General features: G+C 37.6%; 1 protein-coding gene across 1 annotated transcript; it reads right to left on the reverse strand.

Moving 5' to 3' along the window:
* Window positions 1–9,554: 9,554 nt before the first annotated feature.
* LOC142302308 (protocadherin gamma-B4-like) lies at window positions 9,555–11,942 on the reverse strand. The gene has a single exon (XM_075343373.1). It carries the CDS (start codon window positions 11,940–11,942, stop codon window positions 9,555–9,557), a length of 2,388 nt encoding a protein of 795 aa, XP_075199488.1.
* Window positions 11,943–14,755: the final 2,813 nt, after the last annotated feature.

Here is a 14,755-nt window from a genome sequence, read left to right on the forward strand (position 1 = left end):
TGCATTTAGCGATGACTGTGATTAACACTGTGACAATGAATAGCAGAGAGATCAGGCCTATAGCTATTACAAGGTAGAACGTCGTATTGGAGGCGGTTGCTGAGCTATTGGGTTGGCGTCTTATTTCTGGTACAACTTGCTGAAAATTTTCAGCTACAACTAAGTTTAAAGTGACTGTAGATGAAAGAGACGGGACTCCATTGTCCTTCACCAGAACCACAAGTTTTTGTCTCAAAGATTCTGTGTCTGGAAGATCTCGACCAATCCTGATTTCGCCAGTATATTGTCCAATCGTGAAGAAAGAAGGATCAGGAACTTGTAGTAAGTGATAGGAGAGCCAGGCATTGTGTCCAGAGTCAGCGTCCACTGCAATCACTTTGGTGACTAGATAACCTTTCTCAGCAGAGTGAGGAATAAACTCAAATAATGCCGATCCCTCAGTGTCTGGTGATGGGTAGAGGATCTTCGGAGCATTATCATTCTTATCAATGATACATATCCTCACTGTGACATTGCTGCTTAGAGAAGGAGATCCACTGTCTTTAGCCATCACCTGGAACTGAAATTCCCGCAACTGTTCATAGTCAAATGATCTCTGGGCATAGAGAACTCCGGTCATTGAATTTATGGAAACATATGAAGTAACAGGGATGTCATCAATATTTTGGTTAATGATAGAATAAGTGACTCTAGCATTCTCATTATCATCTTGGTCAGATGCATGGATATTCTGTATTGATGTCCCTGCTGGAGTGTGCTCCGGAATGTAGGAAACATAAAGGAATTTATCAAATACTGGCGCATTGTCATTCACATCTGAGACTGTAATGTGAACTGTTTTCTTAATGACCATTGGAGGAGATCCTTCATCTTCTGCAGTAATTGTGATGTTATACGCTGAGGTTGTCTCTCTGTCTAGTGGACCTGCGGTTACAAGCTTGTAATAATTATTGGATGATGGAACCAGTTTAAGTGCCTTTATTTCTGCGATGTGGCAGGTCACTTCTCCATATTTCCCTGAGTCCAAATCCTTTATATTAATCAAGGCTACAAGGGTCCCAGGAGCAGAATCCTCTGGAATTGGAGTAGACAGAGATGCAATTGTTATCTCTGGAGCATTGTCATTGACATCCACAATGTTTATAAAGACAGAACTTTGTGCAACTAGTCCTCCACCATCAGCAGCTTCTACTGTCATCTCATACGTCTGAGTTGTTTCATAGTCCAGTTCTCCTTTTGTCTGGATGATCCCAGTTTGAGAATCCATAGTGAACACTTGTAGAGCATTTTCTGGAATATGACTAAACGAATATGAAATTTCTGCATTGGATCCTTCATCTTTATCGCTGGCATTTAGATGAATAACTACGTAATTAATTGGTACATTTTCATCTAAACTCACTTTATAATTGTTTTGACTGAATACTGGATAATTGTCATTCGCATCCTGAACCAAAATCCTGACCACTGCGGTTCCAGATCTTATAAGCTTTCCTCCATCAAAAGCAGTCAATGTCAGTTCATATTTTTTCTGTATTTCCCGATCTAACGATTGCACTAAAGTGAGTTCTGGATAATCTCTTTGTGACTTTGATTTTTCTACTAATGAAAAATATGGATTGGGAGTAAGATTATAATTCTGTAAAGAATTATATCCTAAATCTGGATCTCGAGCGTTGCCAAGAACAAATCGTGCTCCAGGCGATGCAGATTCGCTTATTCTCACAGTAAAGCTATCCTTTGAAAAACTGGGCGGGTTATCATTTATATCTTGGATTTCAATTTTTAAAGGAAAAACATTTACGGGATTTTCTACCAAAATCTCAAGATCCAGAAGGCAGCTCTGCTCTGCCCCACAGATCTCCTCCCGGTCTATCCTGTCACTGACATATAAATTACCATTTTCTGTGCTGATATTGAAGTAATTTCTATTGAGATGAGAAACAATCCTTAATTTTCTCATTTTAAGGTTGATTTTGTCTAATCCTAAATCATCTGCAACATTCCCAATGATAGAATTTAGCTTCAGCTCCTCTAGAATTGAGTAGTGGAACTGGTTAGAAGATGCCATAGAAAAGATACAAAAGTAGAAGAATAGTACTTGCCAAGCCATGTCCTGTGTGTAGGAAAATGCTGAATTCTTCCAGCTGTTCTCTGAGCATCCAAAAATAACCTAAAAATGGAGGTTATTATTATCCAAAACACAACATAAGGGAGATATACAAGAACACAGCCTTGCTTCTTGTCCAGATCTGCAATATCTGTGTATTTAAAAAAAAGATCACCAGCTCCCCATGCCGTTAGTTTCCGTGATGAGTAAGGCAACAGCACCACCATGAGGACATGTTTAGGTACTACAAATAAATTTTATACAATTGGAAATATTACACTATTTAGAAAATATTTCTCAACGATGTTCTTAATTATAGATGTTTTAGCAATCAATGTTAAAATAATTCTTATGTATTTAAAAGTCATTAAAATCTCAATATGCTTGTGTTAGTGTTAGTGTTAGCATTGCTAGTTTAGGTAAACGAATATGTATGTGTTAGAAATATTTCTCCATTTTCACTAATTCTAAACAAATATTTGTAAAACATGTGAAAAAATATATATTTTATTAAACGCATTTTGCACTATAAAATATTTAAATAAAATGTTTTCTCATATATAAAGGAATTATTTTGCTTATCTTTTATCTTTCTTATAATTATTGGTATAACCTTTTATAATATATTTTAAATTGAAAGATGTTAAACCCTAAAGCAACTTAAAACAATATTGCTTTATGTTGCATTTACATTGTTGGTTAATATTTTAATTTTGTATATTTATTGTTTTATATCAATCTTTATTCCTAACTAATATAAAATTGTACAAACTAAAGTTGTTCTTATTATTTAAAAATGTTATTGTTATTTTATAGGTGAAGCTTCTGTTTATTTTACCTTTTAATCTTTAATTTGCTGATTGTACCTTTCCTTCCGTATTAAAAATATAAAACAAACTAATTTTTGGAGACATAATAGCAGTAATCTTTAAATTTTTATGTTTTTATTTTAAAAGTAGTCACACAATGACTATTCTCTTACCAAATGCTTAAAAACTGTTTTGCTCAGAGGCATAACTATGTTCCATGTGTTTGGATTTGCACCCTTCAGCCGCCATGTTGGTCAGATGCATGGGCTACAAATCATTTAAGAACATATGTGTCTTCGCCCCTTCTTTCTCATTTAAGAAAAAAAGTACACATATCAAATATATAATTCTCACAGAAAACACAGGAATAAGGTAATTTTCTAAGTAAGGCCATTTTCACATTGCGTTTTCACCTACGTTCACTGGTCCTTTCGGGGCATCCGTCCGAAACCCCCTCCCCCTGCGCATAACATGTTTCAGACGCATATGCCAACGGGGCCACTGAATATAATAGAGTAGACGGAGTCAGCGTGTGATCTGTCTTGCACCATTTTCGGGCATATAAGTTTTCTGCAGGCGGACACCCAGACGTAGTAGATTGCGTTATAGTACCTATAGTAGTAGGTACTATATACAGTATATACTATAGTATGTATACAGTACACTATATATATATATATATATATATATATAGGCTACAAGGTTTTAAAACGTTACAGATTGAGGTCACCAGAGGTCATTTGAACTAAATATGTATCTAGAGTTCTCATGGTTTCTAGAACATGATTAAAATGACATGTAATCATAAGATAATTCATAAACCTGTGAAGAAAATCATTGAGTTAAACTAAGAACACTTCCATCATTTCAACAATAAAATGAGAAACATCTTACCTGTTCAACTGGTTTAGTAGGCAGATTTCCACCAACAATAACAGAATCCTCAGTGTCTATGAGATTGTCTGTGAGGACGTTCTGCGCTGGTTTCAGATAAGCGATTTCATTCTGCTTGGAGTCCAGAGTCACACACACATCATATGAGAATGGGAAAGGTAAACTGGTATCACTGATCTCAGAAGGACATCCCAGGGTGAACTGAGGATACACGTTTCTACTGTAGGATCCTAAAGTCGGTGGTATACTTGACTTCCGACATTTAAAAACAACTGCAAGCAATACAGTTATAATGAATAATAAGGAAATCAGAGCTATGGCGATTACAAGGTAGAAGGTGGCATTAGAAGGAATATCTGATTTATTGGGATGACGCTTTATCTCTGGTAAAATCTGCTGAAATGTTTCTGCCACAACCATAGTTATAGTGACTGTAGATGACAAAGATGGGACTCCATTATCCTTCACCAGAACCACAAGTTTTTGTCTCAAAGATTCTGTATCTGGAAGATCGCGTCCAATCTTTATTTCCCCAGTATATTGTCCGATAGTGAATAATGAAGGATCAGGAACTTGTAGTAAGTGATAGGAGAGCCAGGCATTGTGTCCAGAGTCATCGTCCACCGCAATCACTTTGGTGACTAGATAACCTTTCTCAGCAGAGTGAGGAATAAACTCAAATAATGCCGATCCCTCAGTGTCTGGTGATGGGTAGAGGATCTTCGGAGCATTATCATTCTTATCAATGATACATATCTTCACTGTGACATTACTGCTTAGAGGAGGAGATCCACTGTCTTTAGCCATCACCTGGAATTGAAATTCCCGCAAGTGTTCATAGTCAAATGATCTCTGGGCGTAGAGAACTCCACTTATAGAATTAATGGAAATATAAGATGACACCGGAATATTATCTATGTTTGTGTTAATAATGGAGTAAGTTATCTGGGCATTCTCATTATCGTCTAGGTCTGACGCGTGGACAGAGTGCAAGGAAATTCCTGCTGGACTATGCTCTGCAGTATAAGCAATATAGATTGGTTTATCAAAAAGTGGGGGATTGTCATTTTTATCAAAAATAGCTATATAAATTGTCTTCTCAGTAACCATTTGAGGGGATCCTCCATCTTCAGCAATAACAGTGATGTTATAGCTTGAATTTTTCTCTCTATCTAAGTAAGTTGCAGTCACAAGTTTGTAATAATTGTTAGATGATGGAGTCAATGTAAATGTAACAGATTCTAATATATGACATGTAACTTCTCCATTACTCCCAGAGTCTAGATCCTTAACATGAATTAACGCCACAAGTGTCCTGGGTGCCGAATCCTCTGGAATAGGTGTGGATAGTGAAGCGAGCATTATTTCCGGGACATTGTCATTGACATCCTCAATCTGTATTATCAGAGTACATTTGGCTCCAAGGCCTCCACCATCTGTGGCTTCCACAGTCATCTCATAACTTTTTGTTGTTTCATAGTCCAATTCTCCTTTTGTTCGAATGATACCTGCATCGGCATCCATACTAAATACATTACTGGCTTTCTCAGACATATGGCTGAATGAATAGGTCACTTCTCCATTGGAGCCTTCATCTCTGTCTGTGGCATTAAGGTGAAGAACAAGAGAACCAAGTGGTGAATTTTCTTCTAGATGGATCCTATAGGCATCCTGACCAAATACCGGATAATTGTCATTTACATCTTGTACTTCGATAGAAATATAAGCGGTTCCAGATTTCAATGGTTTTCCTCCATCAGATGCCGTCAAAGTCAATGTATATTTCTGTTGCTTTTCACGATCCAGACTTTGCTCCAGGATCAGCTCCGGATGCTTTTTTCCTTCACTGTCTGTTTTTTCTTTCAAAGAAAAATGTGGATTAAGGTCTAAACTATAATTCTGGAGGGAATTAGTGCCAATATCTGGGTCAAGTGCATTTCCCAGAATAAATCGTGAACCAGGTGAAGCAGACTCGCTTATTCTTAGCTCAAATAAACTCTTAAAAAATGTTGGCGAATTGTCATTGATATCTTGGATTTCGACCTTGACTGGATAAACGTTCACAGGATTTTCAGCCAGAATCTCCAGGTCCATGAAGCAGTTCTGCTCTGACCCGCACAGCTCCTCCCTATCTATCCGGTCACTGACATATAAGTTTCCATTTTCCAAACTCACGTTGAAATAATTCTTGCTGTTATGAGAAACAATCCTTAATTTCCTTATTCCCAATTCATTAGTCTTTAATCCCAAATCCTTCACTAAATTCCCAACTACAGCATTGATCTTCATCTCTTCTAGAATTGAATAGTGAAGAGGATTAGAAGCAGCCACAGAACATAAAGTAAAATACAGAAATAATGCTTGCCAAGCCATGCTGTCTACAGAAGAAAAGTCTTCAGCTGTTCATTAAAATCCAGGGAAAACTGTAATGTTTAATCCTGAATCATAGGAGGAAAATGATCCAAATACCAAGAACAGGATTAGAAATGTCCCTGTCCTCCTACAGTATCTGCTGTGTGTGAATATTGTAAGTATCAGCTCTACTCGGAATATTCAGCGTTTCCGCCATCTTATCCAACAGTGACATCATGAGGCGAAATGCTGGAATTGCAATTCCATTCTTACAAAATTAAATTTTACTCTATTTTTTTTTTAAAAATATTATTTAGTCAATATCATATATGCTATTAAATGAATGTTTTGCCGCAATATATTTTTACAATTTTAAACATTATAAATTGAAAGCATTTTATTTGTGGTTTTCAATAGGGCACGAAATGATAAATGCACAAATAACTGACTGTATTATTTTAATTCTCAGTTTCCTTCTTGCCTTGTTATCATATAGTGATAGATTTTTAACTGATATATTATTTTGCTAATATGCAAAATTTTTAAAATATTTTCTTTTTACTTTTTTCCAGTTGCTTACCTAAACTTTTTCTATGTATATTAAAAAAAAAATCAATATATGCAATAATATATTCAATATAATAATATATGCAAACATGCCTTATAATAGAACTTAATTAAATGGAACAACAAAGGCAATTGCTTAATTTATTTTTCAGGAGATTGACTTTTTTTTATGTGTGGAATGACAATGATAATAAATACTACTAATAATAATAATAATAACTATATTTAATAATTATACTACTTGTAATAACATTTAGCACAATTTTAAAAGGCAGATTTGAAATCATTAGTATGGCTGCTATAAAATATATTAACCCATGGTTTGAATATTTCATGAAGGCCAAAGAGAGCAATAAACTGCACCCCTGAAATCTATTATAACTAGTTATAAAAAGTTACAAGGAAGCCATTATTTATCCAATTACCAACAATTAATAAATTAGGAAGAAATCTTTACAAAATTGTAGATTTATTTTTCATCATGAGCATCTATTCACACTATGTTAAATATTTGTGTTCAGTCCATAAGCAGGGAATACATCTTATATAATATCCTCAGCCACAATCATTAAATCACCCATTGGACGCACTAACAACTTTCCTACACAGTAATAAAAGCAGGGGCATGAGGATCACAGTCACACATAATTCAGTACTATGAAAAAGCAAAGTAAATTCCAACTAACTTTTGAAAACAGATTTGCTAAAATTTTTGTAGTCCAAGATAGCAAGTAAGTAAAATGTCAACATAAGTCTGTATCTGTTGCAAAAGGTATCAATATTATATCTCTCTTCCTGAAACCAATTATTAAAATGACAATTCTAAAGCAATTATTTACCATTTAGCAGAAAGAAAAATATTTAAAAACACCACCGTTAAAAATTTAAAACAGAATATTAATTTACAGTATAAGTTAGCATATATTCTTTTTCTTAATGGGAACCTGACAGCTGATACATGCTCCTCAGATCCATAAGCCGCATGTATCAGACACTAGTTGCCTGATTTCAACCAGGTATATTTGACTCTGAAGCACTGTATAGAAAAACATACTTTAAAAGCCCCCACAGACCGAGCCCCATGGGAGACTAAGCATAAAGGCATGTCCCTGGCAACTTCTCCCCGCCCACTCCCCTTGAGTGACCGGTCTTTCCCTGTGTGTATTTAGCGCCCCTGAAGCTATCAGGGAGCTACAAGGTACTGCATCCCCACTAGGATGCAGGGCCTACCCCCTAGAAACCCAGAAGACCAGTAAAGACCAGTACCAGTAACAACCAAACACTCCAGATAATCCCTATTTTTCCCCAATTATCCCAATTATGGAATGGTAGCAGGCTAGGGTCCGACCAATGGATGGCCACCTAGAGGTGGAGCCACTCCAGTCCACTAGATGACCAGGTGGGAGGGGCAGACAGTGGACAGACAGTGTAGGAGACAGTAGTGTCGGTGACAGTGAAAGAGAAAGGAAGGACTGTCGAGAGTGTAATAGTGAACTTAGGGCCCAGGCAGTTAGTTGCCAGTGGAGTACGGTGGAGTACTCCCGTAACTACGCACCAACGGGATACAGAATCCTAGGTCAGTCAAATGCTCCAGGCAGACCTGCTAAAATCTGCACAGTGAGGGGACCATCAAGGACCTCACTGACCTTGAAGTTTGGGACACAGTAGCAACGGGAGATCTGGGGACAGGACCAGATGGCTGGATGAAATGGCTGGATTGTTATTGTAAATAAGCACTTGTACCTTGCCCCCCCCATATCGCATTGTAGATTGTAAGCTCTCACGAGCAGGGTTGTCTTTTTTTCCCTCTAAATATTGTATTTTCTATAACTGTTACTTGTTTGTATATGATCCTCCTGAATTGTAAAGTGCTGAGGAATATGTTGGCGCTATAGAAATAAAGATTATTATTATTATTATTATTATTATTATTATTATTAGAGACTCCAATCCCACAGGGTTCACGCTACCATCATATGGACTGCTTTAAAAGACAAGCAGGAGGGGACCCCCAGCAGCTCCAAGCCACAGGGACCCACCAACCATAGACAGGTGCAAGGGAAAGAAGCCACCAGGTCACTATACCAGCACTGGAACAAAGGGGACCTGTGGTTAAGATCAGCCAGCCTCCGGTGACCAGTTACCAGCTTACCGTGAGTAAAGGATCCAGTTACACTGCAACCCCTTGTGTGGCCTACCTTCTTTAGACACCCGTCTACCTCACCTATCCTCTGGGGCCTAGACCTGCTTGCAGAGGCCCAACATCCAGGCTTCCACTAACACCAGCCCCAGTAGTGAAAACTGTGCAGCTGCGGCTCCATCCACATAGCTGAAAACTGCTAGTGGCGACATGTATAAACTTTATTCAACGATCCCCTGTAAATATTCCCCTTTTCAAAAATCACCCAAGGCACGGAACTGGGCAACGGCCACCAAAGTGACATTCCCCAGTTATACACCGCCCAGGAACGAGTACCCCATAACCCTGGGCGACACATATACATGACTGCCTTTTCACTGATAGGCCAGGGCGTCACACCAGCAGGTAACAAATTGCTGGAGACCAACTGGAGCGACACTTAAAAAATATGAAGACAACAGAGGGTGAGTATAAGACAGGGGGCAGATTAGTATAAGACAGGGGTTAGAGAACTTACATTTAAAGCACCACTCCAGCATTAAAATAACAATGTTGGTGTGGTGCTTTGTGAAAATGTAAATTGTAAATAAAATAAAATTATTTTTTAACAAATATTTAGAAATGTACTAGCAATTATATTACGATTATTTCAATATTTTACATCATTTTAAAATGAAATGCTTCATACCTGGACATTGTTGCTTGCAGACAAGTTTGTATTTATGGGATTAGTTCCAGGAGCTGCAAATTCAGTGTCTATGAGATTGTCTGTGGGGACGTTCTGCGCTGGTTTCAGATAAGCGATTTCATTCTGCTTGGAGTCCAGAGTCACACACACATCATATGAGAATGGGAAAGGTAAACTGGTATCACTGATCTCAGAAGGACATCCCAGGGTGAACTGAGGATACACATTTCTACTAAACGCATCAAAGGATGTTGGACTGTGAGTGTTTCTGCATTTAACGATGACTGTGATTAACACTGTGACAATGAACAGCAGAGAGATTAGGCCTATAGCTATTACAAGGTAGAACGTCGTATTGGAGGCAGTTATTGAGTTATTGGGCTGTCTTCTTATTTCTGGTACAACTTGCTGAAAATTTTCAGCCACAACTAAGTTCAAAGTCACTGTAGATGATAAAGATGGGACTCCATTATCCTTCACCAAAACCACAATTTTTTGTCTCAAAGACTCTGTATCTGGAAGATCTCGTCCGATCCTGATTTCCCCCGTATATTGTCCAATGGTGAAGAAAGAAGGATCAGGAACCTGTAGTAAGTGATAGGCGAGCCAGGCATTGTGTCCAGAGTCAGCGTCCACTGCAATCACTTTGGTGACGAGATAACCTTTCTCAGCAGAGTGAGGAATAAACTCAAATAATGCCGATCCCTCAGCATCTGGTGATGGATAGAGGATCTTTGGAGCATTATCATTCTTATCAATGATACATATCCTCACTGTGACATTACTGCTTAGAGGAGGAGATCCACTGTCTTTAGCCATCACCTGGAACTGAAATTCCCGCAACAGTTCATAGTCAAATGATCTCTGAGCGTAGAGAACTCCGGTCAGTGAGTTTATGGAGACATATGAACTAACAGGAATGTCATCAATATTTCTGTTGATAATAGAATATGTGACTCTAGCATTCTCGTTATCATCCCGGTCAGATGCATGAATATTCTGTATTGATGTCCCTGCTGGAGTGTGCTCCGGAATGTAGGAAATATAAAGGCTTTTATCAAAGACTGGCGCATTGTCATTCACATCTGAGACTGTAATGTGAATTGTTTTCTTAGTGACCATTGGAGGAGATCCTTCATCTTCTGCAGTAATTGTGATGTTATATGCTGAGGTTGTCTCTCTGTCAAGTGCACCTGTGGTTATAAGCTTGTAATAATTATTGGATGATGGCACTAATTTAATCTCTCTTAGCTCAGTTATTTGACAGGTCACTTCTCCATATTTCCCAGAATCCAAATCCTTTATATTGATTAGAGCCACAAGAGTCCCAGGAGCAGAATCCTCTGGAATTGGAGTAGACAGAGATGCAATTGTTATCTCCGGAGCATTGTCATTAAGATCCACCATGTGTATTAGGACAGAGCATTGGGTGACTAGTCCTCCACCATCAGCTGCTTCCACTGTCATCTCATAGGTCTGTGTTGCTTCAAAGTCCAGTTGGCCTATTGTGGTAATGACTCCAGTTTGTGAATTAATAGTGAACACTTGTAGAGCGTTTTCAGAAATATGACTAAATGAATATGAGATTTCTGCATTGGATCCTTCATCTTTATCACTGGCATTCAAATGTAAAACCACAGAACCAACTGGTAAGTTTTCTTCAAATCTTACTTTATACAGTTTTTGACTGAATATTGGATAGTTATCATTTACGTCCTGAACAAATATCTTCACAATGGCGGTTCCAGTTTTCATAGGTTTGCCGCCATCATAGGCAGATAATAATATTTCATACTTTTGCTGCTTTTCCCGATCTAGAGGCTGCACTAATATAAGTTCTGGATATTCCTTTCCGGATTCGGACTTTTCAACTAATGAGAAATGTGGATTGGGGCTCAAATGATAGCTCTGTAAAGAATTGGTGCCTAAATCTGGATCACGAGCATTCCCAAGGGCAAATTGTGCTCCAGGAGCTGCAGATTCACTGATCCCAATATTAAATATATCCTTATAAAAACTTGGTGGATTATCATTTATATCTTGGATTTCAACTTGAACAGAGTAAACATTTACTGGATTCTCTACCAAGATTTCAAGATCCAGAAAGCAGCTCTGCTCCAACCCACAGATCTCCTCCCGGTCTATCCTGTCGCTGACATATAAATTACCATTTTCTGTGCTGATATTGAAATAATTTCTGTTGTGATGAGAAACAATCCTTAATTTTCTCATTTTGAGGTTGATTTTGTCCAATCCTAAATCATCGGCAACATTCCCAATGATAGAATTTAGCTTCAGCTCCTCTAGAATTGAGTAGTGGAACTGGTTAGAAGATGCCATAGAAAAGATACAAAAGTAGAAGAATAGTACTTGCCAAGCCATGTCCTGTGTGTAGGAATATGCTGATTGTTTGCAGATGTTTTCTCAGAATCCAAATAAAGACAAAAAAATCCAAAGAAGTGTCAAAAAGGCAATGTAAAAATACAGCCTTGGTTCTTGTGCAGATTTGCAGTGTCTTGTTGAGATGTCCATGTACTGTATTAGAAAAAAATCACTAGCTCCACACACTGTGCAAGATGCTTCTCTGTATAGTGAGGCAACAGCACCACCATGTGGACAAAATGAAGAATTGCAATTCATCTTTTACTTCATATAGAAGATTAAAACATTTTTTTTAAAAGAACTGAGAGTCCTCAGTAGTTGATACCTTTTAATGGCTAACTGAAAAGATGGTAATAATAGCAAGCTTTTGAGACTACTCAGGTCTCTTCATCAGGCATGGCATTTTTATCTCCACTGGCTAACACGGTACAAAGAAATATTTTACCTGTATCAAAATGGAGGATACCAGAATGTACCACATCTTTATGGAACTAAAGACACTTCTGAATACCATGCCTGATGAAGAGACCTGAGTAGTCTCGAAAGCTTGCTATTATTACCATCTTCTCAGTTAGTCATTAAAAGGTATCAACCACTGAGGACTTCAGTTCTTTTAAACAAACTTTTTTTTATCTCTACTGGCTAACACGGTACAAAGATATATTTTCCCTGGATAAAAGATTATGTGTATTACAAATACCTTATAAATTTATATGCCAACATATCCTTTTTTCTTTGTTTTATATATATATATATATATATATATATATATATATATATATATATATATGTAAATTTAGCTGCATGTATTAAGAAAAATAAGCAGCATAGTCTTTTGAAGTGGGTGCAACAAAAATAAAATGAAATGTCACCTTTCTGGGGTATAAATCAACATTAATTTTACTATTTCTACATCTATCTATCTATCATCTATCATCTATCTATCTATATATCTATCTATCTATCTATCATCTATCTATCTATCTACTGTCAAGGAAACCCCTTTCCTGGGAGAGCTAATTGAGGTTGAAATGCAAAGGGATCTCCAGATCTGCCAATCATGGTCCATTTAATAGCGATGCATCGGAGACAAGAACACACAGCCAATGTCCGTTTACCGGGCTTTGTCTGAATCTCAGACGCCCAAATATCAGTTTATTAAAACCACAAAAGAAAAGGGGACAGCTTAGTATATGATCAAAAATGTAATTAAAGTTGGGAATAACAAAATGGTAAATTATGAATCCTGCTGAATTTCTTAAAACTATATCTGTCCAGTTTTCTGGACCTTCAGTAACAAAGACACTATAGACATCTTTAACCCCTTCAGCCCCCGGGCACTTTCCGTTTTTGCGTTTTTGTTTTTTGCTCCCCTTCTTCCGAGAGACGAAACTTTTTTATTTTTCCATCAATCTTGCCATATGAGGGCTTGTTTTTTGTGGAACGAGTTGTACTTTTAAATGAAAACATAAGTTTTACCATATAGTGTACTGGAAAACGGCAAAAAAATTCCAAGTGCGGAAAAATTGAAAAAAAAGTGGGATTGTACAATAGTTTTTGGGATATTTTATTCACCGTGTTCACTATATGGTAAAACTGATGTGTGGATATGATGCCTCAGGTCGGTGCGAGTTTGTAGACACCAAACATGTATAGGTTTACTTGTATCTAAAGGGTTAAAAAAAATTCACAAGCTTTTCCAAAAAACGTGGCGCACGTTTTGCGCCATTTTCCAAAACCCGTAGCATTCTCATTTTTCAGGATCTGAGGCTTAGTGATGGCTTATTTTTTGCGTCTCGACCTGACGTTCTTAACGGTACCATTTTTGCGCAGATGCTACGTTTTGATCGCCTGTTATTGCATTTTGCGCAAAATTTGTGGTGACCAAAAAACGTAATTTTGGCGTTTGGAATTTTTTTGCCGCTACGCCGTTTACTGATCAGATTCATTGATTTTATATTTTGATAGATCGGGCATTTCTGAACGTGGCGATACCAAATATGTGTGTATTTTTTATTTTTTTAACCCTTTAATTTTCAATGGGGTGAAAGGGGGGTGATTTGAACTTTTAGGTTTTTTTATTTTTTTTTAATTTTTTAAAACTTTTTTTTACTTTTTTTTTTATTTTACTAGTCCCCCTAGGGGGCTATTGCGATCAGCAATCCGATCGCTCTGCACTATCTGCAGATCTCAGCTACATAGCTGAGAACTGCAGATTTGCTGCTTCACTTTCAATGCCGGCTGTATTCCGGCATTGAGAGGAAGTGACTCATGTTAGCAACAGGCGTCATCACATGACCCTGTGCTACCATGGCAACCGCCGAAAGTCACGTGATCATGTCACGTGACTTCCGGTGGGGGCGGGGTAAGTCAATGTCATGGCGGCGCCCATATACATATGTATGCCCATATATATATGTAAGGGGTTAATGGCCGCGGGTGGAAGCGATTCCAGCCGCGGCTAGCAGGCACACATATCAGCTGTTGATAACAGCTGATATGTGACCACGTCTCGCCGCCGCCTGCCAGCGGCAGGGGGCGGGGCTTACCGGCACACGATCCATGACGTACATAGTACGTCATGGGTCGTTAAGGGGTTAACAGAGACAAAACCCAGTGTTATTGCTTTTATGAATAACACTTTTAAGGGAATACAAAAAAAATTAAAATTATCAAACATATTTAGATATATAAATTGCTTAAATAATAAAGCAATGCAAGGTATAACATTTTTAACATAACAATATAAATATAACAATATAAATATATATATATATATATTTATATGTATTTATTTATTCACTTGTATAGCA

Source organism: Anomaloglossus baeobatrachus, chromosome 4 (genome assembly GCF_048569485.1).
Source record: "Anomaloglossus baeobatrachus isolate aAnoBae1 chromosome 4, aAnoBae1.hap1, whole genome shotgun sequence".
NCBI lineage: Eukaryota > Metazoa > Chordata > Amphibia > Anura > Aromobatidae > Anomaloglossus > Anomaloglossus baeobatrachus.

Excerpts from the sequence above, each read along its gene's own strand:
- LOC142302308 (XM_075343373.1), bottom strand. The coding sequence starts at position 11,942 with ATGGCTTGGCAAGTACTATTCTTCTACTTTTGTATCTTTTCTATGGCA.